Below are 23,755 nucleotides of genomic sequence, written 5' to 3' on the forward strand. Positions count from 1 at the left end.
CCTTTCCATGTACAGGAGCTCCTGTGACCGAGATGACCGAGCCCTCCATGCTGTCTCTGAGAGGCTGGCTACCCTGCAGAGGAAACACTTATTTTCAGCTGCTTGCATCCTCAATCTAGTTCTTTTGGTCACTACGACTTAGAGGTACTGATTTTCATCCCCCACTACTTCACAGTCAAAGAACCCCCACGTTTAACTCTGGGTTTTTTTTGTAAAACCATAAAAAACCTGCCATTATTTATTATCTATTATTTATCAAAACAAAGAAACAAATAAAAAAAACATGTTGAATATTACAACACATGTGCTCCTCAGTCTGGAGCTCCTGCACATTTCTGTATCTCCATCCAGAGGGTTGGAGTGTGAACAGTCTGTGCTGAGGGTGGGTGTGGAAACTGTTCTCCTGTGGAGTCCTGGCGATCTTCTCAGCAGTCTTCATCAATCTCCGCAGGTGTTTCTGGCCCATTGTGGTGGTGTCGGTGTACCACACAGTGATGCAGCTGGTCAGGATGCTCTCCACAGTACAGCTCCTCAGCAAGTACAGTCGCTGTTGTGGCTTCTCGACCAGCTGAGTGTCCAGGTGAGACCCAGGTATTTAAAGCCTCTTGCCCTCTCCACTTAAAGCTCATCAACAGGGTCTGTACTCAGTGACTGGTGAGTTCCCCCCAATCCTTCCTCATGTCCACTATCCTCTCATTTGTCTTGTCTGTGTTGCAGGTGAGGCTGTTCTCCTGTCCTCAAGTCACCAGAATGGCTGAATCATCTCCACCAGATGCGTCATCACTTAGATGTCTTTGAAGAACTTCAGAATGACGTTGTCCTTCTGGGAGGTGACACAGTCAAGTGTGAACAGTGTGTAGAGGATGAGGCTGAGAACACATCCCTGTGTAGTGTCAATATTGGTTATGGTGTGTTCAATCTTCCAGTAGTCAGGTAGTCCAGGAACCAGTCACAGAGTGTGGGCTGCAGTCCGAGCATTAATAGTTTGTGGGCTACCATAACCAAGTAGTAGTATTTATTATGTTTAAAGACCACACCCTGATAAAATAATACTTTTGGAACAATTTTAAGGTAAGTTTCAAACTAGATGTTGATACCCGCCCTGTCCCTTTAGGCTGCATGTTACAGAATGTTCTGTTTTCTATTGATTGTACAAACTGACCTCATCATTGCACCGTTCCATTACAGAGTGACCTTTCTGGTCATTTTCAGGTGTTACTATCAAAAACAATGCAAATATTCAGATGTTAATGGTCATGCATCCAGCCAGATAAAGAAACCATATAAGCCGGACAAGCCCACTAACATCACCTGGGGACATCCTCCTACCCTCCTATCCTATGCTAACATGTTTTTAGGAGTATTTTTACTGAAACGTTCTTTTTTATGGAGTCTGATGCGAAACATAAAGAGTTCAGTCCCTTTGTGCTGTCATTGATGATGCTCCTGTCTAACTCCACTGCAAAGAAACCTGAATGACCTAGAGATGCATCTGTCCATAAATATATATTTTAAAATATTAATAACAAGAATTTAGAGAGTGTCTACTTGCATGGGACTTGGGCCTTTTATGCTGAAAATACTAAAAATGACTAAACAACATAAAACCCATGAGCGGCCTGAACTTAACTGTGCAGTTTGTTTAGGCTCCATCCTTCTATAGCATATACAGAGCAGCGTGTGTGTGTGTGTGTGTGTGTGTGTGTGTGTGTGTGTGTGTTGTAGGCCAATAGTCACTGTTACACAACGCTTTCAGTTTCCGAGCCCTGCCTGCCTGCCTGGTGGCTCCCCGCCCACCGCTGCTCTCTGCCGCCTGCCTGCTGCTGCTGCTGGGCGGACTGGGGCAGATCCGAGCCGACCAGTTCCGTGTTCTCTGCTCTACCAGTGGACGGACCAGGCTGTAACGAGATAACCAGGCGGTGTATCGATGGACATTCCGGTCCAGCCACGGCGTCCATAACTGCGTGGGGCTGCGGACGGAGGTGAGGGCTGTTGTTATGTCTCATTATTTCTGGATTCATCCGCCGCCGCCGTAGCGTTCCGTTCCAGCCAAACTTTGAGGCTGGACCTCCTCTCTCTCTCTGTCTCTGTACACCCCTCCCTCTCTCTCTCTCTCTCTCTCTTACACTCTCCCTAAACGCAAAGTGCTTCACCGTGCACACGCACATGCGGGATCACGGTATGTTCGCGCAGCCGATGAATAATCCGCGTGCGTTTCCGCTTGTCGCTCGTGTCGTTTAAAAGGCCGTGACACGAAGCTCCGCAACTTTTACTGTCGATACGTGCTCGTACGTGCCCGTGCGCGTGTAAGCTAGCGGGGCTATACGCGGTACCGAGCTAACGACATGCGTGTACGTTCACGCCAGCGACAGTACGGGTGTTTCATGTCCGTGTGTGTGTGTGTGTGTGTGTGTCACTGTAATGTGGCGTCCATTGATGTTGTTTTGACACAGGTGACGTAGACCGTGACGCGCCTAACGATGAGATAAGCGGATCTGCTGTGCGCGCGTCTCATTGACGGACAGGCAGGGGATTTCTGAGCTGCGCACTAAAAAGGAAAGAAAGGCCGCTGAATGAAGCAGGAGTGAATGAAGCAGGAGTGAAGCACACTCTAAATGAAGCAGGAGTGAAGCAGGAGTGAATGAAGCAGGAGTGAAGCACACGCTGAATGAAGCAGGAGTGAATGAAGCAGGAGTGAAGCACACGCTGAATGAAGCAGGAGTGAATGAAGCAGGAGTGAAGCACACGCTGAATGAAGCAGGAGTGAAGCACACGCTGAATGAAGCAGGAGTGAATGAAGCAGGAGTGAAGCACACTGAATGAAGCAGGAGTGAATGAAGCAGGAGTGAAGCACACGCTGAATGAAGCAGGAGTGAATGAAGCAGGAGTGAAGCACACTCTGAATGAAGCAGGAGTGAATGAAGCAGGAGTGAAGCACACTCTGAATGAAGCAGGAGTGAATGAAGCAGGAGTGAATGAAGCAGGAGTGAAGCACACGCTGAATGAAGCAGGAGTGAAGCAGGAGTGAAGCACACGCTGAATGAAGCAGGAGTGAAGCACACTGAATGAAGCAGGAGTGAAGCACACTCTGAATGAAGCAGGAGTGAAGCACACTCTGAATGAAGCAGGAGTGAAGCACACTCTGAATGAAGCAGGAGTGAATGAAGCAGGAGTGAAGCACACGCTGAATGAAGCAGGAGTGAAGCAGGAGTGAAGCACACGCTGAATGAAGCAGGAGTGAAGCACACTCTGAATGAAGCAGGAGTGAATGAAGCAGGAGTGAAGCACACGCTGAATGAAGCAGGAGTGAAGCACACTCTGAATGAAGTAGGAGTGAAGTAGGAGTGAAGCAGGAGTGAAGCACACTGAATGAAGCAGGAGTGAAGCACACTCTGAGTGAAGCAGGAGTGAAGCACACTCTGAGTGAAGCAGGAGTGAAGCACACGCTGAATGAAGCAGGAGTGAAGCAGGAGTGAAGCACACTCTGAGTGAAGCAGGAGCGAAGCACACTCTGTTTCCTCTGTAGTTTGTTCCTGTGCAGTGAGTAAACTGCTTCGATCCGGCTCTGCATGCACACACCTGACACACACACACACCACAAAACACAGCATCCCTAAGGCCACATCTTCATACACTGTGCGTCATAAGGCAGGTGTGTAAAATATGTGTCCAAGACAAAACAACGAACTCAGGAAGCACATGAGTTAAATGTACTAATGTGGCTGTTTGAATAAATAAATACGATGGTGTACAAACATAGCATTTGAGGCTAGCTTTGCTGTGTGTTGGCAGTTTCCATGAAGTCATGGTTACAACACATGTGAAGCTGAAGCATAACAAAACAAGTCATTAGCTATTAGCACTATTATTCTGTGTGTACAAAACAAACAGTTCTTTGACTTTAATAGAGGAACATGACTCAGATAAGTGAGGCAATGCATTAAAACAAAGAAGCTTTTAACATAACCTCAAGAAAGGTACAGCATCTATAAATAAACAAAGCAAACCAACTTCTATATGTGTAAACAATGTGTTAAAGCTTATTTTGATTGCAGTATTTGTACAAATAAGTACTTTGCTTTTGAGTTCATGAAACATGAACATGAATTTGAATGAATAATAGTTCATGTTGGAATGTCTGAGTCTTTATGTGACCTAAAGGTTCTCTTACTGTGGACCGACTGCAGCCACAGTGAAGCGCTCAGAGCCTGTTGGTGTAATGCTTGTAACAGGCTGCTGGCTATTTGTTTCGGCCCACTTAGATTTTTTTAAATAGTTAACTGGTTTAACAAAATAACTTAGCCTATACATCTGATGACTCTTGAGTTAAGTTGCCTATCATAACATTAAGTGAAACTGTTACATTAGGCTTGTTTAATTGGTGGCAGAGTCTGTAAACATTTTGATTGACTGTTCAACTTAGCAAGGAAGTGGGGAACAGGAGCAGTGAAGAAAGCAACCAGTGCCAGAAGGGCACATACAGAGAATACTTCTCTAACATTTGTCTTTGGTGGGTAGTCCATCATACATTCTTCGGAGTTCTTAGGCACTGCCTAAGAACTCCGAGGCCATGGGTGTCCGTTTACAGCCCGGTAATAGATTCTCTGTTGGTTGTAGAGAAAATTGGTTGGATGTATGAAAAGATGGCTAATGGCTTGGCTAATAGTTACCGTAGTAACAAATTTAGCGCCATCTTTTTTTTTAGCTGCCTAAACGGAAGCAGCTGTCATAGTGTCATGGCATCTTTTCCTGATGTCAAAGCAGGACTGCCCTTCTTTCAATCATCAATATGGACTACTGCCACCTGCTGGTGTGGAGAGTTATTTTTTAACACAAGTTAATGGAATAGGATGCGTGGCCACTGGCTGTAGTCATTGCGATGTCTTAAAATGCACATTTTTGGCTCCACAAGTGCAGTGTCAGCCTATGTTACTGCCAGCTTTAGGTGTGTCTGGGCCTTTGGTATGCTAATGGGAAGGATATTTGTGTTTGTTTCCTTGAAAAAGTGATTTTGAGATGATTAACCTGGCAGGTAAACCCCCTAACCCTGCAGCTGGTTGTATAGCATGTCTACCTGTGGCATGATCGTGTGAAACACTGCTGGGACAACACAAAAAGCTTCATGTTCTAGCATTCTTACATTCTCTCTTCAGGGCCATCAAATGCTTCTCCGTTCCATATGGTCTCCAAACACTTTCCTAGGGTTATGGTTATTTCAGGCTTGTCAGCTCCTTAGTATGGATTTAATACCATAGTCCTTCTCGGGAAAGGGAAGTTTAAGAGAGACCTCACTGAATTTGGTGGAGGCTGCCCCTCGACTGTGGCTGAGGTCGCCACCCTAGCGCCCAAGAATAATTCGATTAACAAACTAAATGGCAGAAATTCACTGTTGAACAACAGCTGGTAAAAATGTTGTTTATATAGTTTAGATTGCGTGCAGACACACACTATTAAGCAATATGGCACTAATAATAATATTTTTTTAGAAAGAAAATAATATATATTATCCCCTCCACCTCTGGCAGGGCAGTGCCCCAACGCCCCCTATGGGCCAGCCGCCACTGATTTAGACCATGTCATTATTTACATACCATGTGAGTTTATTGTAAACATGACAGGGGGAAATGTCAAATGAGATGGATCGGGTAGGTAATGTAATCTGTCTGCAGGCAACAGTTTCCCCTCAGTGTTATTGCAGTGATTTGCTTTATGATTGGTATCCTTTGAGTGTAATGGACAGACTGCTGTGTGTTTACAGGGAATGAATCAGACCTTAAGCAGTGACTAATCACACATCCTGAAACATTTATTTGGTCATTTTTACGGGGATTTGTAGTAAATATGAATCTTTAGAGTGGGTGTTCAGCCACTGCTGTGAAGCTTAATATTCAACCCCATATCTATATTAAAACCAAAATTTATTCAGATCCATCAAAGTGGGGAAAGAATGGGGCTGAGCTGTAGGGAGAGGTTAGCTATTCATAGCAATGGAAATCCCGAAATGGATGCATGTAGGTCACAGCAGCAATAGTCTTGTTAGTGAACGATCATGACTGTTAGTTAATGATAAACAGTGTGGTGAGCTGTCAACTCAACATGTTATTTCATCAGCTTCTATTCTAACTCATCATGAACCAATATGATGATGTGGAGCATGCATGTGACGTCACTAAGTGTTTCAGCATTTATTTTAAGAATTTGTTTAAAAGCAGCCATGAAAATGAACATTTTGTTTCAAAAAGCACAAAGAGAGGGATGATCAGACCACAAAAACAATGAATATAACGGTTTATATTCATATTACTACTACTATCACTGAAAATGATACATGTATGATATTTAATAAAAATATATAAATATAAATGTCAGGAAACCTGTCATGTTCATGGACCACTGCGTTGGTGAGATTTGAGGATCGCTGTGTAGTCCAACTGCATTCAGATAATCATCTGCTTTACTTCTGTTTTTGCAACTGAGCAAACTAGCCTAGTTGTTTTGCCGCTCAGTCCGAGCGAGACGGGAGTGTTCTGCTGTATTGACCACAGGTAGTATGAGGCCGACTTAAGGCAGCCACTCTGGAAGTTTGGTGGAATTCTTTATGGCTACCATGGTAACACAACTGCTTAACAAAACAGTTCTTTTCACTATATGTTGTAGAATAAATGGTACAGTGTATGTTGATATTTTTATATGTTATATATGCTGAAGCCTGATTTGTCTTTGTCCCTATAGGTGACTGCAGCGCAAGGTCGTGTGCCACCAGCGGGACAAAGACAGCAGCACCATAAGGATGAATGAGCCGAGTCCAATGAAGCAGAACTCTTGGTCCACTCTTTAGTCTTCATGGATTGTTTCAACTTCGGCTGAGACAGGATCCCACAGACTCGACAAGCCTGCTGTATTTTTATTTCACTCATTCAAAGAAGATGGACTAAAGTTTTAAATAAGATCAAGGATGGAGCAGGATTTTACACAGTAGGATTTCAAATCGCTGACTAGTACACACCGGCGTCATTGGCGGAGACAAACCCCGAACTCTTCCACTGTCCTTTTGCTGTTGTGGATGGACGTGTGGCGCTTTTGAACCTACAAGGCAACATTTCTCACTCCAAACATGGCCACTACAGGAAGGAGGCACTTAGTGAGAGACTTTAACCATTTCATCACCTGTTACCTGTGTCGAGGTTACTTGATCAAACCGACCACGGTCACCGAGTGCCTGCACACATGTGAGTAAAACACAGGCATGGATAGTTTGGAAAGCTGATACACACATTTATTGTTCAGTCGACGTGTTGTTCAAGGCATATCATATGTATTTAACTAGCTCCGTGTGCCCCTCCAGGGCTGTGTCTGTCATGTTTTTAAATTACTTGACCTCAGCTGCATAACAAAGAGTTGCCAGTGGAGATACTAAGTTCAGCTGGAATAAAATATCTTAATGTTGTTTCCTCCTGCAGTCTGTAAGAGCTGTATAGTGCAGCACTTTGAAGAAAGTAATGACTGTCCTAAATGTGGCATTCAGGTCCATGAGACAAACCCCCTGGAGATGCTCAGGTAGGTTTTTTTTGTCCCTGAGGTTCATGGATTTTCTGTCACCTTTCAGCTCTCTTTGTCTCTTTGTCTCTTACACACTCTGCTTTCTATTCATCTGCACTCCAACTTCTCTTTCTGTTGCTTTAATTCCTTCCTCTCTCATCTCTTCCCAGGTTGGACAACACCCTGGAGGAGATCATTTTCAAGCTGGTGCCTGGACTGAGAGAAAGTGAGTTGGCCAGATGGTTTCATCAATCTGTCTCCACAGTTTGCACTCTGTGTTAAATTACATGACTATTCATGAGAGGCAGGGAAAATAATTTCCTCCAATCACATAATTTATTAAAAGACCTGAAAAGCTTTTATTATACAATTGCACAAATCACTTCCAGCAGGCACACTGGCAAACATGCTGTGACCCCATGATGCATTCTGCAGGGGAAAGGAGTGATGAAAGAAAACACCAAAATGTCAGCTTTATTTTCTCATATCTCTCACATTTTTTCTTGGATCTAATAGTCCTCTATTTGGTTCTAGTGCACACAGGATTCATTAAGCAGATGAAAGTTGTTTCTGTTGGGCAGCAACGTCACATTTAACCCATGCAACTATCTATAGAGTGCGACAGGGAGGTCATGTTTTTGAAGACCAACAAGGAAGTTAGCATCGCATGAGTTCCTTTACCAAAACACAGTGGGATTATATGGAATACGTTTTGTTTAGTAGTATAAAACGGACTGACTGACAGTCTTGTACCACTAACCAACACACAATACATTCTAATAACACACTATAATTGTAGCAACACTCTAGCAAAGTTGAACAGTACAGTTCTTATATACTCTAATTATACTCTAATTTAGAAAAATGAGGTTGTTGCAGCAGTATACAAGAAAATAAGACAACAAATTCAATAAATAAACACAAATACACATAGCAACACACTTATGTACATATGGTGAGCAGATTAAGGGCCAACAGCAGCATATTCATGCTCAGTGTACAGTAACGTACATGTATGTATAATGAGCCAGAGCTCCTGGATAGACCTCAGACCTCTTGATCTCCTTGAAGACAGTGAGCTGCTTCTGACATCGCTGTTCATTCATCAGTGTCACATTATTTCAGATAGGTGGAAGCTCAACAGTTTAAGGCTCGACGAAGATGTACAACCCCCCTCTTTGTAGCTAAGTCAACACGTCTAACTAAAGCTGTGATGGCACTATAATTTTATGACTCTATAACTTCTGCTTCAGCTGACTGAGCGTTTTGGCAGCAGGAAAGTGAACAAACATCATATATTTTTGTGGGGCCTGTGCCACTCCTGTGCCAGAGGAAGTAGTGTTAAAATCGTCCCATAAACTGACCTTTTTTTCTTTAGCAGATAGCAGACATTTATCTTTACATTTTCTATATCAGGATCAAGGTGATCACCACATTTTATCTAGTATGGATGACAAACATCTCCGGATGGATCCCAGGGGAAGCTCATCTCCACAGACTTCTGGGTCTTTGCTTTCACATCCCATAGTATAACACAGGATATATACAGAGGGTTAAACAGTCATTTAACTAGAATCTGCAGGTGGTTTCCAGTTAACCTCCACCTCCATCCTCAGTGTATGATCAGAATCATCCTTTGATTGATTATGTGTGTGTGTGTTGTGTGTGATCTAGAAGAGGAACAGCAAGAACTAGAATTCTGGAGGAAGAACCAGCCCAAAGAAAACGGGCAAGGTAAGCTGTCTGCTGTACAACAATGAGATTTCCTTTAACTGTTATTAAGCTGTGTCATCAGAGTCCCAGTTCAGTTACTTTCACTATCAGAGCTGTAGTAAATGCAGTACATTTGAGAGTTTTTGCTTCGTCGGCTTTTAATTAATTATCAGCACACACTGGCTTATGCATTATTAAATTGTGTTCATGCCAAAACTCTCGTGTGACTATTTCTCTCACACAGCAGCGACAGAAAGCCTGAGGTGTCAGAAGTTTGGGGCTGGGGGTGACGGTGGAGATGACGACGCTGACGCCGGTGGCAATGACGACTACCACAGGAGTGACCCTCAGATAGCCATCTGCCTGGACTGCCTACGCAACACAGGACAGTCTGGGGAAAACACTGTCACGGTAATGCATGTGTTTTTCAGAGCTCTTAGCTAGCAGCGGCCTCTTTTAATGAAATGAGGTGTAATAGTTTGTCTCTAACCCATTTAGGATCTGATGAAGAGGTTCATCCGCTGCTCCAGCAGAGTCACCGTGGGGACAATAAAGAAGTTCCTCAGTCTTAAGCTAAAGTTGCCGAGTTCGTATGAGGTAAGGAAGAGTTCCGACATAAAGATTTCACATTCTCTTACTCACCTAAATACATTTCAGGATGAAAACGTTAATGAATTTCTCTGGGGAAATGAATAAGAAATAATGTGGTTATGAAAACAAAAATCTATACACGCACTGTAATAACATTTAACGTCAGTTCTCTAAGGGAAGTCAGAACTCTGTTGTGACACCGTAAAACAGGGAGAGGCCAAATGAAGTCAAGGCTAACAACAATAAATATGAATCATATCAGCAGTTTGGACATATATATATATGTAGTGATGAAATCAGACTGAGCATCTGGTGCTAATTAATATTCCACTCTATTTATTTTTAGTCAGCCCTGTGAAGAGAATAAAAACTTGTGACTTGCTGCAAACTGAACTAAAATCAGTGTAACACACACACACACACATTCAGAGCAGCCTCCCACTCGTTACCACAATAACTTCCCCTCAATTCTCATAAAAAAGACTCAGGTTGTTTTTTTTTGTCATTTCTCCTTTTTCCCTGTAAATCATTTACTTTTAACTTCATTTCTTTCTCTTCTTTTTCATGTCCAGCTGGATGTGTTGTGCAACGGAGAAATCATGGGCAAAGATCACACTCTGGAGTTCATCTACATGACCCGATGGAGGCTTCACGGAGAAAATGTAAGGCTGTCACATTCACTTCCTGTTTGCGTGTGTGTGCGTTATTGCATACCCATGCATACATGTGGTGGCGTAGGGAAGATTGAATTTGTGTGATACAATTATTCATACTGCACGGACATCGCTTCACACAGAGAAACCTGAAGCTCAGCCAACCACGTCAAATGTTAACACTTTGTTTTATGGTTTAGAGAGCAGGGTTGTGGTCAGACAGGCCCATGCTACAGCACGGTTCTTGAGCATGTGTGTGTGCATTTGCGTGTAAAACTGGTACTTGTTGAATGACTTCCCTGTTCGGTGTGACAACGCCCCCCTGAGGTTTTACCTAAAGAAGTTGCAGTAGTACACGATTTGTCAAACCAACTAAAGCCAGCTGAATGCAGCAAACACACTAGCTGGTGGCAGTAATGCTGCAATTTGTTGCAAGAAGAAGAAGAAGAAACTAACACTGATAACAGTCAGCTCAGTGCTGCTATCTGCTCGAAAAAAAATATCAGGAAGAAAAAAAATGGGCTTGATTCAAGTCATGGAGGAGTCGATCATTGTTTTGATATTCCTGCTACTTGGCTCTACATTGGCAGTTGGGTCAGTGATCAGATCACACTACATTCAGACATACACCCAGAAATTCAGACATGTTTGAATAACTGTGACTGAGGTCTGCTCAGGTCTGTTTCCCTCACACACTTGCAGATTTGTAGACCGTCCACAACTAGTTGAGCCTTTACCCAGAACATGGGTTTCATGTGATGAGTTTGCCTGGTTTACATGAATCTGTGAATTTGAATTTGTGTTATGGTCAAATACATTCAACCAGTGTTGAATGACCAGTGAATATGCATGTATGCACCTCACTATATAGTGTGAATAAATTCATTTACAATCTGTCTGAGTTATGAGACCTGCAACCAATAAAATGTCATAGATGCTCAGATAGTCATCATCTTCCAGCTGGTTCAAATACAGAGGTGGGCAGGAAGTCAGCAGGAAGGTCACGGCATGAGTTGGTGTCCTTCTGTCATTAAAGCAGTCATGCCCTTATCTATGCTAAATTTAGTCTTAGCTTGTTAAAACAAGGGAGAAAACCGGAAACCTGTTATTTAAACACAATATAGCTCCATTATCAGCCCCGCAGAGTGATGCTTGTGTGAAGCCCACTGAAGCAGGATGGCAGCATTGTGTGTGGTGCCTGTTATTCCTCTGTTAGTTGGTAACACAGGCAGAGGAACCTCTGTATTAATGACAGCACAGCGGGCATTCCATAGAAAACTATTGACACCAGGCACTCTACTGATGGCACAATGCCGACATGTCCCCTGAAAGTGTACCGCGGCAGCCTTTCATTGCTTTGTTTTAAGTTTACAAGCAGGCAGAATAAAGAGGAGTCCCTTAGTGTGTCCTCACACTGCAGTGTCTGTGACATGAGGCACCAACCCCTGTTGGCAATTAAGCTCCCCTCCTTTGCTATGCTCTTATTTATGGTTGTCACTTCATAATGTCCTTGTGGGAGTCTATGGTATCCGACCTATCTGCTGTTTATGCGTGACGACGTGTCGTTCCAGATACGTCCTCACTTTCAAGGTCTGAAACAAAGACAGAACTATGCACACAGCGAGACGGGTTTGGAACGTGCCGTCTCTCAGCCTCGGGGCCTCAGGGTCATCAGTCTGCTGATGGTTCACTGGGCCAGTGTGTGTGTGTCTCTGTCTGCCTGTGTGAGCACATACATTCTTGTACTCGGTGACTGAATCTTTATCTGTTTATCTGCACGTGTGTGTGTGTGTGTTCACATGAGCGATTAGCTACTGAAAGGTCCTGTCCACTGATGGTGAGTGAGGAGCGTGGACAGCTGGCCCTACAGGAGGCATCAGATACTGGGTCCCGAGGAGGAGAGGAGGGTTTAAAGACACTGTCCTCACATGGTCTCATGTCGTCCTGTATCAGTTCCAACTATCTTTTTTAAATACACTAGAGAAATCTGCTTGTTACTGAGCCAAACTGTGGGGATTGGTTCCATACAGAGACAAAAACACCCGTGTAATTATGAATTCTCCTCATTATATAATCAGATTGCATGATGACTACAAACTTCCCAAACTTGTATCAGAGTTTTAAATTCCTCCTGGTAGAGTAAAGGGCTGACAGACTTTGTTTGACCCTTTAATCCACCTTCTTACTTATAGAATAATGAGGTACAGATTGTTGTGGTGTGCAGATATATCAACATGTTTTATATATAAGGAGTGTTTTATATATACATCATCTTGCAGGACTTTGAAACAAATATGAAAGTCTTAGTGATGCCAGCAACTGTGACAGAGTTCTTTATTAAAGTACAAAGGAGGACATTGTAACAATGCATCGTATACAGCCATCTTTAAAAGTTACTACCTCCTCATTTAATTCTGTTTTATTCACGATGTGATACCACGCACCCTCCTGTCAGACACGCACTAATTTGTAGTTAAAACTTTGCAAGGATTGTGCTGTAAATTAAATTGATATAAATGACTAATATGCATGCTATTTTAAGAAGCCTGTGCCAGAGACATTATGTGTTATTAGTGAAAATACTGTGTCAGGCTACAGCAAATGTAATTAAATTATCATGTTTCTGACCAGAAATACAAACATTCTCTGGCTTTAATAAGCTGCAGATTGGGGTAACTGATGCTGAGGACTCATTCTGATGAAGCACTGGTAGCACATATGTGCTAATCTTCAACAGAAACCCTTTTTAAGTCGTTTTCCACCGAGTCAGTGGGTCCTCTTTCCCATTAAAGACCATTTCCTGCAGGTGCATAGTCATTTCTGCCTGAACCTTTTGCTCATCAGTGATTGTGGCTGCTCTCTTCCCAAGGAAGATTAGGTTAATTAGATTAGTAAATAACGAAATTATACCCCAGTGTTTCCCTCAAACTGCTTTCATAGGATTTAATTGTGTGAGCTGCAGCAGGTGCTGCTGATCATCAGTCCTTAATGAATTGATCATCAGCAGGTGTACAGACCTCTGTAAAAACAGACGTTTTGGCAGTTTTTGGCAGCTCTGGAACATTCAGGTGTGTGTTAACACAATGACAAGAGAGAGAGACATAAACAATGGTGGAGAAGCAACTAGAGAAGAGAAGATGCTGCACATCAATCTGGAAAGATTTATTATATATATAACTATTTCAAACTATTTGGAGTTCAGTGTTCTACAGTGGAATGGATTGGATTGTTCTACAACACTTGTGGAACAATGTCCTATGGACACATGAGACCAAAGTGGAGGTGTTTGGTCTTAATGTTCACCACCATGTCTGCTGGAAACCAAACACAGAAACACCTCATACACACTGTCAAGCACAGTGGTGGAGGACTGATGGTTTGGACTTGTTTTACAGACACAGGACCTGGACACCTTGCCGTCATTGAGTGGACCATGAACTCCTCTGTATACCAGAGTGTTCTAGAGACAACTGTGAGTTCATCTGTCTGACAGTTAAAGCTTGGTGGAAATTGGGTCGTACAACAGAACAATGATCCAAAGCACAGCAGCTGATCTACATCAGAATGAATGAATCATTGAACTGAATCAATGTTGTGAAGAAGAATGGACCAAAATTCCTGATGTGAGAGACTGATAAAGTCCTACAGGAAACCATTACTTCAATTTATTGATGCTGAAGGTGGATCTACAAGATACTGAATCATGAGATGTTTTTTTAAATCTTTTGGCTTCATTGTGCTGTTGTCATGTTGCCATGTTTCATCATTATCTCTTCTGCTCTTTGATAGAAATCAGTCAGAATATCTCAGTGAGTCATGGAGGGAAATATTAAGCAATTATTTTTGAACCCTGTGTGTTCAGGGCAAGGTAAGGAGAGGGCCAGCGAGACAGACTCGAAGCAATCAGAAATGGAGACAGAAGCAAGAGAGGGAAAAAAGATACTCATCAGTCTCATCCTCCTGACAACCCCAGCTCAGCTGCATTTTCTCCCTTCAGTGCAGGGGCAGGCCAAGACAGCTGCATTCACATACAAAGCAAAATCAATCTGTTGTCTCTCGGGATGTTGTTTAGCCAGAACTACACTTGACACCATGCTGACGTTTTTTAAAAAAACAATCATACAGCTGTCTTTTCATGCTGTTAGTGAACACAGCAGAGGACTGACGATTAATATTATCCAGAAGGATAATATCAATCAATATGTTGTGTCACATGATAAGTCCTACCAGCAGACAGGGTGGCGATCAAGAAGACCTGAAACTGTTCAGATGAAGTGTACCTGCACTCAGCCTCAGGTCTGACAGTTCATGTTTAGTCAAAATATCACAATGATTGATCCCATTTATCTCACTAGATAACATGAAGCAGTTTCAGGTGTGGTGTTTCACCCTGGTCTTAAAAACCTTAAAACACCTGAACCCCTCGAAACTAGGTCTGAAATAGTATGAAGGGAATAAGGAGCACTGTAACAATGTTTAATAACATGAACCATGACCGCATACAGTTTTTCTAACCATGTGACCTCAGCCTGGATTTCAAGGATTTTGGTGAAAATATATAAAAACTGAGCCATCTCATAAAAAATCGACTGTATCTCTTAAACTACTAGGAAGCTATTGTCTATTACATGTTTAGTTATTGGAATCCAAACCTTGTAAATGTACAATGTACACTGATTCTGTGGGAATATGTCATTACGCATTGCAAATTAACACTAAACCTAAACCAAGATTGGCTTCAAATGGCATGACAAACACATGAAGACAGCCTTTCTAACTGTGAAGTGTGCAGCCACTTGCATGTAGCCATACCCATAAATGTTCACACCTGGAGTCCCTCTCTTCACAGCCAGTGTCACTTGGTACAAACACTATCACACCATTATACCATTTCTATGAAAGGAGGCGGGCTTTATGTGATGGCTTGCTGTTTGCCTTATTCAGTAATGTTTACAGAATATCTAAGAACACCTTGGATTTTAGAAAACCGACAACAGTCATTCACCACTGGGATTCTGATTGGGATGTGTTTTGTCTGCCTACTTCACGTGGTCTGTTTCTCTGATTGGTTCAGTTTGTTGTCCAGGCTAACCTGCCTGGACAACGTCCAAATTTTGTCCTTCTACTTCACACTGAAAAAAAAGGTTGTGGTGTGTTTCCTTCCTATTCCTAATGTAGTTATTAAATATGTAGGTTAAACAGCCTTTAAAGGCATTCCCCATTCAACCAAATCTAAGTGTGATTATGATCACAAACCCGACAAAAATAACCTCCTGTAAAAATTCAATAAATAAATAAAATAAATAACACATTACATATCACATTACACGCTGACAAGACACCCCTGGAGCTCCTAATGAAAAATGCTGATTCTAGTTTATTTATTTATTTATTTATTATTGTTAATGATCTGTAGCTCAGTAACTGTTCAACAGTTTGCACAATGCTCAAAGACATTTGCTGCTGGTTTTTATGGAAGAGCAGGATTTTATGTTGTAATGAAAAACGAGCCTGCACCGTGTACAGCTATAATCTCATTCAGTCATTTGACGACAGAGAGAAACGTATTGTCAGTGCAGGATAATTAAAGTGTTTGGAGACAGACATGCTGAGTGAAACGGTGCTGGAGACTCCCAGGCAGAGGCCTGCTGACAGATTGCTTGGATTGGGTTCTGTGTTGTGTTTTTTAGAGGCATGATGCAGCAAAAATGTGGAAAGCCGTGGGAGATGACAGCAGCTGTACTCTGCAGTACAGAGCTGCCAGAAATAGGAGAGTGTCTCCAAAAGCAGAGACACGCTCCTCTCTTTGCAGCTGCTCTGACACAAACACTTGCCGTTTACCTTGGTGAATTTTTTATGAAAAGGGCACCTCACATCTTTTGACACTTTTGAACATGTTTCAGAGTCACAGGAGGCCGGGTGTCTGTAACAGTCAGCACTGACATCTCTATTATTAAACATCAGTGATGGATTACTCAGTGGACCTATACGGGTCCTTTGGATAAAGTCAGCTCGTGATGTGAATGAAGCATGATGGAAGTTGATGGTCTCGTCACTTGTTGTGTGTGTATTTGTCATGGTGGAAAGATTCTTCAGCTCCTAGGGGACCCTCAGCCACCCCAAGGCAGTGGAAGATGAAATCTTTAGTCCTGTGCCAGTGCCTCCAGTGAAGCGCTGCTTGTGCCTTATTGAATCCACCCTGATCCTCATCAGACACCCAAACCACCTCCACTGGCTCTACCTGGAGGCTCTGTGTCTGGATATCTGTATCTAGACTCGATGTCATGGAGTGGACTCAGGTAGATTTCATGACCATGACCATAGGTGAGGATGTAGCAGTGTGCTGGATTAATTGAGACATGTCTCAAGCGTTCAATAATGCTGAGTGTTGTCCTTAAAGCAGCAGAAGTGTAAGCAGGTTCTGTGAACTTGTGCCATTAATATATCTGGAGATGTGCCTAAACCACTGTCTAAACCTCAAATGATGTTTTATGTTTGTCTGTATTTCATAAGAGTTTCAGGTATGTTTTCCAAACTGTGGATTAGCAGCATTTTGAAAACAAATGGTATGATGCTCAGCAGAGCAAGCAGCAGCCAGCAGTCTTATTATTTTTCCTTTTATGGGCCCTCTGCATCAGACACTTGGCCTCCATCCCTGCAGAGCGCAGCCAGGTGGATGCACAACTGTAGAGAAACAGGTTTATATTCTTCTCTGACTCAGAATCCAGGAAATCGGTGCCTTTACATTCATTAGACATTCCTGCCAGAACACCCCCTGAGCTGCAATAGATTTTAATGTAGGAGAGGTAGTGTATACATTTCGGATATGGAACTGCACACTGAGATTAAATAAGAGGAAGGTAAGAAGATGGCTTGTCACAGAATCTTTGAGCTACAGTCTTTGTGCTAGTTCTCACTTTACTGTGTAAAAACCTAACGGCTGATTGTCTCTTCTGTTTTTTGTTCCTTAGACGTATCCTATGGTTCTGGAGTACCGGCCACGCATCGACTTTGGCTGAACAGCTGCAAAAAGAGGACCATATAGAGACACACACACTCATAAGTATGCATACATACATAAAGATCATGTGCAGAGAAAGATTTCAATGTATTTTTGTACAGCCGATGATGAAGTGCATACGTTGTTATGTTAAAGAGCTTTTATGCTACATAGAATAATATATGCTATAATATATGATATTTTTAAATGTATGTCCCTGTGCCTAAAACCCTGTTCAGATCAGATATGAAGTATGACCATATCTCCACTTTGCCTGTCTAACTCCTAATTGTAGATTAAATGTTGATTTTCTACCGTCAATGTTTTTCTCTCTTTTATTTTTGTGTGAAGTTTGATTTCACTTCATCAGGTTATTATTTGTTTTGGTGGTTTTGAACAAAACATCTGACTACTTCTGTGACTCAGTACAAAAACACACTCGCAGACAATTATGCTGTCAGTGATCAGGGTCACACAGTTTGCTATGATTTTCTGTTTGTGTCTGAATTTATGAATGAAGTCAGCACATTAATGATCAACAGGCAGCAGTCTGAGCGATGACACATTCCTTCAGAGCAGACATAAATACCCTGCAGGCACATCCAGTCCACAATGGGGCCTGTATTTGTTGGAACGGTATACACACACACACTGGCAGGGACACCTTCTCTGTCAGTTTTACATAGGCACACACACTCACACTGGCACGATTCCTCGCGCACACGTCCTTCCAGCTGTTTCTTCTTGCCCTTGTGGTTGTTGTTTTTTTGTTGTTGTTTTTTTCAGGTCAGAGTTATGTAGGCCAGAGGTCCCTGTGGTGTTTTTACATGACTCGCAGTGATGCTGCTGACCCATCGACACCGTATTAAACTCAGAGCTCTGTATGAAAGGATGAATGGAGGTTGACCTGTCCACATGAGTGGTCAGAACCTTTTTCCTTAATCCAAACTACAGCTCTGCAGAGCAATGTAGATTAAAGCAACAATGTCCAGGGATTAGGCTAAAATATGTTGGGTAATTTGTTAAAGTGTTGTTTTTGTAGATTTTCTTGACTCAAATATTAGTGGAAACAGAATATACAAGGAAATCACATGTTAACATTTCTGTCCATAGGGGGTGCTCTGAGATAGTCTAGAATAAATGGAGCCTAAATATTGTACATGGGCTTAAACAATAATTGTGAGACTTTTTACCAACTTTACATGTTTTTATTATTGTTCAAATTCAGAATGATGGGCAGTAAATTAATTGTTTTCTTCAGTTCTGATAATCAATAGTGTATTGCAGCCTTTCCTTTAAAGGGCTCTGGTCTAAATCAGGTCCTTGATTTACGTTTGTAGGTTTCATCCGTGTGGGAGGGGTGAATGATTCCGAAAGTTACACAAAGATATATTTTCCATCTGAGTAAAAGTGAGAGCTTCTGCCTCCATACTCAGAACATAACTTCCTTTGGGTTCAGTGAAGCCGCTGTGGTTTCACCAGGTTAGCATTCTGCCAGGACTGGGGATGGAACTGCCAAATCTGCAGTTAATACACAAGTGAGCGAAGTCATGATGTAGAAATATTTCTTCATTCCACATATCTTTGTTTTGAATATAAACTTGGGTTTAGGTAAAAATATAACAGATGAGACCTTGTGACCGCCACTGCACTGTAAGTTTCATTTAAGCTCCACAGACACAGCATGTGCCCTCTCTGAATGACACCAGCCTTGATCTTGAACCGTTCAGTCCTCCATCACACAGTCCTTCAGCTCTGGAATCCCTCCAGTTTGTAACTTACAAAGACACTCAGGACACTGAAGGCAAGCGGTGTCTGGAACGGGATGAAGACGTGCCTCATTCCTGCAGCTCTGCTGGACTCACTGGCAGCAGTATCCACATCACCCTTGGACAACCTTTACTCAGAATATATTATCCTCTAAACACACTGTCCTGTGCCTTTCTACTTCAGGTTCTGGATTTCAGGGTGAGTTTGTCGTTGCAGAATCCTGATAATGGTAATAGTGTCCCTAATGTTTCATTGTGCTTATTTCTGTGCCCAAAAATGAGAAAAGAAGAGATATCTTAGGTGGAATAGCACTTCAGAGAGAGCATTTGGTTCTCCTGCTCCGTGTCCTCTTGTCAAGCTGTTATTAATTTCATCTGTTAAAGGGTACAATCAGCACATGTCAGTGGGGGAGCACACACCTGATAAAACACAGAAAGGCAAAACAGTCTTCAAGGTTGGGGGACATTTTCAAAGCTTCCAATGTGTGAAGCTCAGTCAAGTCACCAACTACAACATTATGACCAAGATCTAATGTTGCTGCTGACTGCTTTATGTTTTCTTTTCAGATATCTGGGTAGTCTTCTTTCTTCATGATTCCTTCCACCCTGATAAGATTCCTAGTTGTCTAATACTGCAACCGCCATGTTTGACTGTAGGAACTGTGTTCTTTGGTTCTTGGTGGAAGGATCTCATTAAAAAGATACTTCATGAAACCTTTCATTTCTGAAGGCTGATGTCCAACCCTGTCAAACAGCAATCCCATGGAAGGTAAGCTAGAATCCTGCTTTTGATGCAAGCCCATTAGACAGATGGTAAAATGTACAGATCCTGACTACAGTGAAGCTTTTTAGTCTCTCCAGAGACAACTGACCATAAGTCTCTAAGCTCAAATTCACAGATTGGCAGTAATGATGGTGGTGCCGTTTTCAGTTTCGTTTCAGCATGACGTCAGAAACTGTTTCTGTGCAAAACCCCCTCATGGCTTTGCCAGAAATGTGACACATCCTGATATCAGCAGCAGCAGCAGTATGATTTGAAGTGGCAGCTTCTTGATATTACCTCACCCTGATACCATCTCACCCCTTGTATCAGCACTCGGTGGCAGACATCAAGCTGTCAGGTTGGGGGCTGAGTTTAACTGCCAGTGGCACGGGACGCCCCGAAGCTTGACAGTGACACAGGATCCTAGTTGGAAAAAGTTTACAATGTATTTATGCCTTTATGTATGCAACAGACACAAAATCTCATACTTTAACTGTAACATTTTACAATACATTTTCAATGAGCATGCATTGTATGTTGGCACATACTGTCGGTGGGGTGTGGCATTCCCAATGTGGGTGTGTTCCAATTATTAATATACTGTATCAGCTGCCACAGTCACAGACAACTAATGTCCCATGGGTCTAAAATATCTTCCTACTTATATAATGTATTCATTAAAATAGGTCTAAATGGATTCAGAAGGTAGGCGAAAGAAGGAAAAGCTGTGCTGTGATGTTATTTATAAAATGAAGGTTGTATGTTCTGCTGTAGCTTCTAGAGGTCGGTGTAGGAGATGATTTTATGTTTTTGTAAATTGAGGGGATTTTGTCGTTCCTTTTACATCTTAGTGGGATCTCTAGTCAGATTATGACTATGAAGACAGGGTTTAAGATGAAGTTAAAAAATGTCCATCTCAACTTTTTTTCAGTATTAAAAAATTGTGGCTCACAGGCAGGTGATGACTCACTGCTGTAACCTCCTGCTTCCCTTTCACTGCTTGAATAATCATGAATTAGAAGTAGAGTAAATATTAAAATGAACATTATTTAAATAAGTGAATGTATTACAACATTTATTTATTTGAAAATGTTTGGTCTTCTCTGACGGTCCTAACAGCTTCCCTCTGACTGAACGTCATGCATGATGATGTCACCATGGTTTCATTTGACAGCAGATCATTGTGGCGTCTCTGGTTGCCTAAGGCTTGTCAAAATGATCATGAATAATGCTCCACAATTCATGTTTGCATATTTAAGTTGACCATAGTGTATTGAAGATGGCATTTGTTTTCTGGTCCTTGACTTCACAGATATAGATGGCTGTGTGACTTCACTGCCTCTTCCTGTATGTGAGTGTTATTCAGCGTTCATATTAGGCGCATGTGATGATGATGACATGCTGTGGCGTCCATTTGTGGGAATGAGACTGAGGCTGGCATACCAGGAGGATGAAGTAGTGACTTACATGCAGGCTACAGGTCAGAGGTCATTCACATTGAACAGGGTGTGAAGGTTTAGGAGAGGCAGTGCACAGTATATTAGGGAGCCTGCCGTGCATGTGATTTTTGATACTGTTAAGTGCATCGGTGGCAGATGGAGTATGTGCAGAGTGAGCCTGTGACAGTTGACGACAAAGATGAATATGGTGCCTTGGTCCCTGAAGGCACCGATCGCAGATTGGAAAATGTGTATGCACAAAGATATGCCAAAGGCACCTGTTCATTCTCACACTGATCTCTCAGTATGGAAGGTGAATGACATCTGGGTATCTTGGTGACGGCACATTCCAGAAGTCACGCTGTAACATAATCTGTCCATCAGCCGACTCACCTCAAACTGATGGTGTACACTTGTATAAACATATCACAGAACATTTACTTTCATTTACAATGAATTGTACAAAACTGTAGACGCAAAAAAGGCTGTAGTGGAAAGTGTTATTGAGAGTGATGAGTATTTCTATTTGTATATTATATATAAACTTTTGTTTTGAAGGTGAGGTAAGTTTCACACAATTTCCTTCATTCAAGCTGGGTAACACACATAAATGTTTATTAGCATTAGCATAAGCTGAGCAATGGAATTGGCCCACTGAGTGCCATCATGCCAAGGCAGTTTATCTACATAAGCGTTCTAGCCCTGCTCTCATATATATTTTTAAAAGTTGTTGGTGTTTACACTCTCAGCCTCTCCGTCCTGAGAGCTGTACATAAATTATGAGGAACTGCCATTCTATATTCTGCTCCAACCTGATGGGAGCAGCAGCCGGATAATTTAATGATGAAAGAGCTGCTCTCTGGTGGTGAGTTTAAAGTGTGAATAAAAACTGTAGTGGCACATTCAATAAGAAACTGATAATAATAAGAAAAAAGAGAATAATAAAGAAATACTCATATCTCATATATTGTGGCCATTTAAGTAAATGTTGCCATTACTAATTTGAGTAAAAAAAAAGTACACCCAGATAAAGATAAAATACATTTACATCCATGCTTCTTTCTCCGGACTGTAAAGAAGCATGTGGGGTGTGTGTGTGTATGTGCATGTGTGCGTGTGCGTGTGCATGTATGTGCGTGTGTGTGTGTGTGTGTGTGTGTGTGTGTGTGTGTGCATGTGTGTGTGCGTGCACGCGCGCGCGCGTGTGTGTGTGTTTGTGTGTGCATGTGTGTGTGTGTGTGCATATGTGTGTGTGTGTGCATGCGTGTGTGTGCGCGCATGTGTGTGCATGTGTGTGTGTGTGTATGTGCATGTGTGTGTGTATGTGCATGTGTGTGCGCGCGCGCGTGTGTGTGCGTGTGTGTGGCTGAGCCACAGGTGTTTTTCTGAAATAGAAAGATGACATAATGTTTTGACAGGCTGCCTGATGACACAGGAACAGGGTGTGATGTGGTGGTGGTGGTGTTGGTGGTGAGCAGTGTGTGGGTGTGACTGTTTTATGGCAGCAGGTGTGTGACAGCATGTTCTATGCATGTAAAATATGCTGTTACTGCATCATTATGTTGTCTGAGTAGCTGCTTGTAAGTGTGTGTAACTCTCTCTCAGGACAGATATAAACGTGATTTGGAGACCTCCAGAATAAATGTGGAGAAATCCACACTGTGCTAACCTCTAAACAAAATGTAAAAAACATATACATGCAAGGGCTCAGCTCTACACATGTAACATGATTTCAAGTTCCTAAAACATAAAAAATGGGCATATAAGCTTATTGTAGGAGAGCAGACAAAGATTCCTTTTCAGTGGTGATAGAACATCTGTGGGATTATTTTGTTAAAATATCTTCATTGAAGAACTCAATGTAGTGAATCTGTGTACAGACAGAGACAGTTTTTTCAATTAAAAAGTTCAATTCTATTGTTCAATAGCCTAATGTATCATGAATTTGATTTCAAAATGGTGGAATGGTTTGTACATTTTGAAGTTGACCATGTTTGAAGGGCTCTCCCATTCACTCCAATGTAAAATGTTATGTTCAAACAAATCTAATTTTTGAATAGCAAAACATTCTGATTACAAGTTCAAAAAAGTCTTGAATAGCTGAATCTGACTATGTTTGAATGGTTTCTGTAGTATGTGTAACTACTTACATTGCAGATTTGAAGGGGTGTTGAACGGGGAAGAAAAAGAAAAGATGAACAGTTCTAAGGTCAGGATGGCATCCTCTAAAACAAAACATTGGAGACATAATTCATTTTGTTTTAAAATGTGTTATTTTTGGCCCACCA

General features: G+C 42.1%; 1 protein-coding gene across 3 annotated transcripts; it reads left to right on the plus strand.

Annotated features, from left to right (window-relative positions):
• Nucleotides 1-1,761: 1,761 nt before the first annotated feature.
• On the plus strand, nt 1,762-17,817 carry LOC114446995 (polycomb group RING finger protein 5-B-like). 3 transcript variants are annotated; one of them, XM_028422945.1, is made up of 9 exons: nt 1,762-1,982; nt 6,733-7,229; nt 7,461-7,557; nt 7,710-7,765; nt 9,214-9,273; nt 9,500-9,663; nt 9,751-9,849; nt 10,416-10,505; nt 17,468-17,817. In XM_028422945.1, the coding sequence occupies exons 2-9, from the start codon at nt 7,115-7,117 to the stop codon at nt 17,513-17,515; spliced, it is 729 nt and encodes a 242-aa protein (XP_028278746.1). In that variant the 5' UTR covers nt 1,762-1,982; nt 6,733-7,114; the 3' UTR covers nt 17,516-17,817. The 3 variants fall into 3 exon arrangements, with proteins under 3 accessions (XP_028278746.1, XP_028278744.1, XP_028278745.1); XM_028422943.1 differs by having other exon boundaries at nt 1,764-1,982; nt 9,497-9,663; XM_028422944.1 differs by lacking the exon at nt 1,762-1,982 and adding an exon at nt 3,087-3,540 and having other exon boundaries at nt 9,497-9,663.
• The last annotated feature ends 5,938 nt before the right edge of the window (nt 17,818-23,755 follow it).

This window comes from Parambassis ranga, chromosome 15 (assembly GCF_900634625.1).
Source record: "Parambassis ranga chromosome 15, fParRan2.1, whole genome shotgun sequence".
Taxonomy (NCBI): Eukaryota; Metazoa; Chordata; class Actinopteri; family Ambassidae; genus Parambassis; species Parambassis ranga.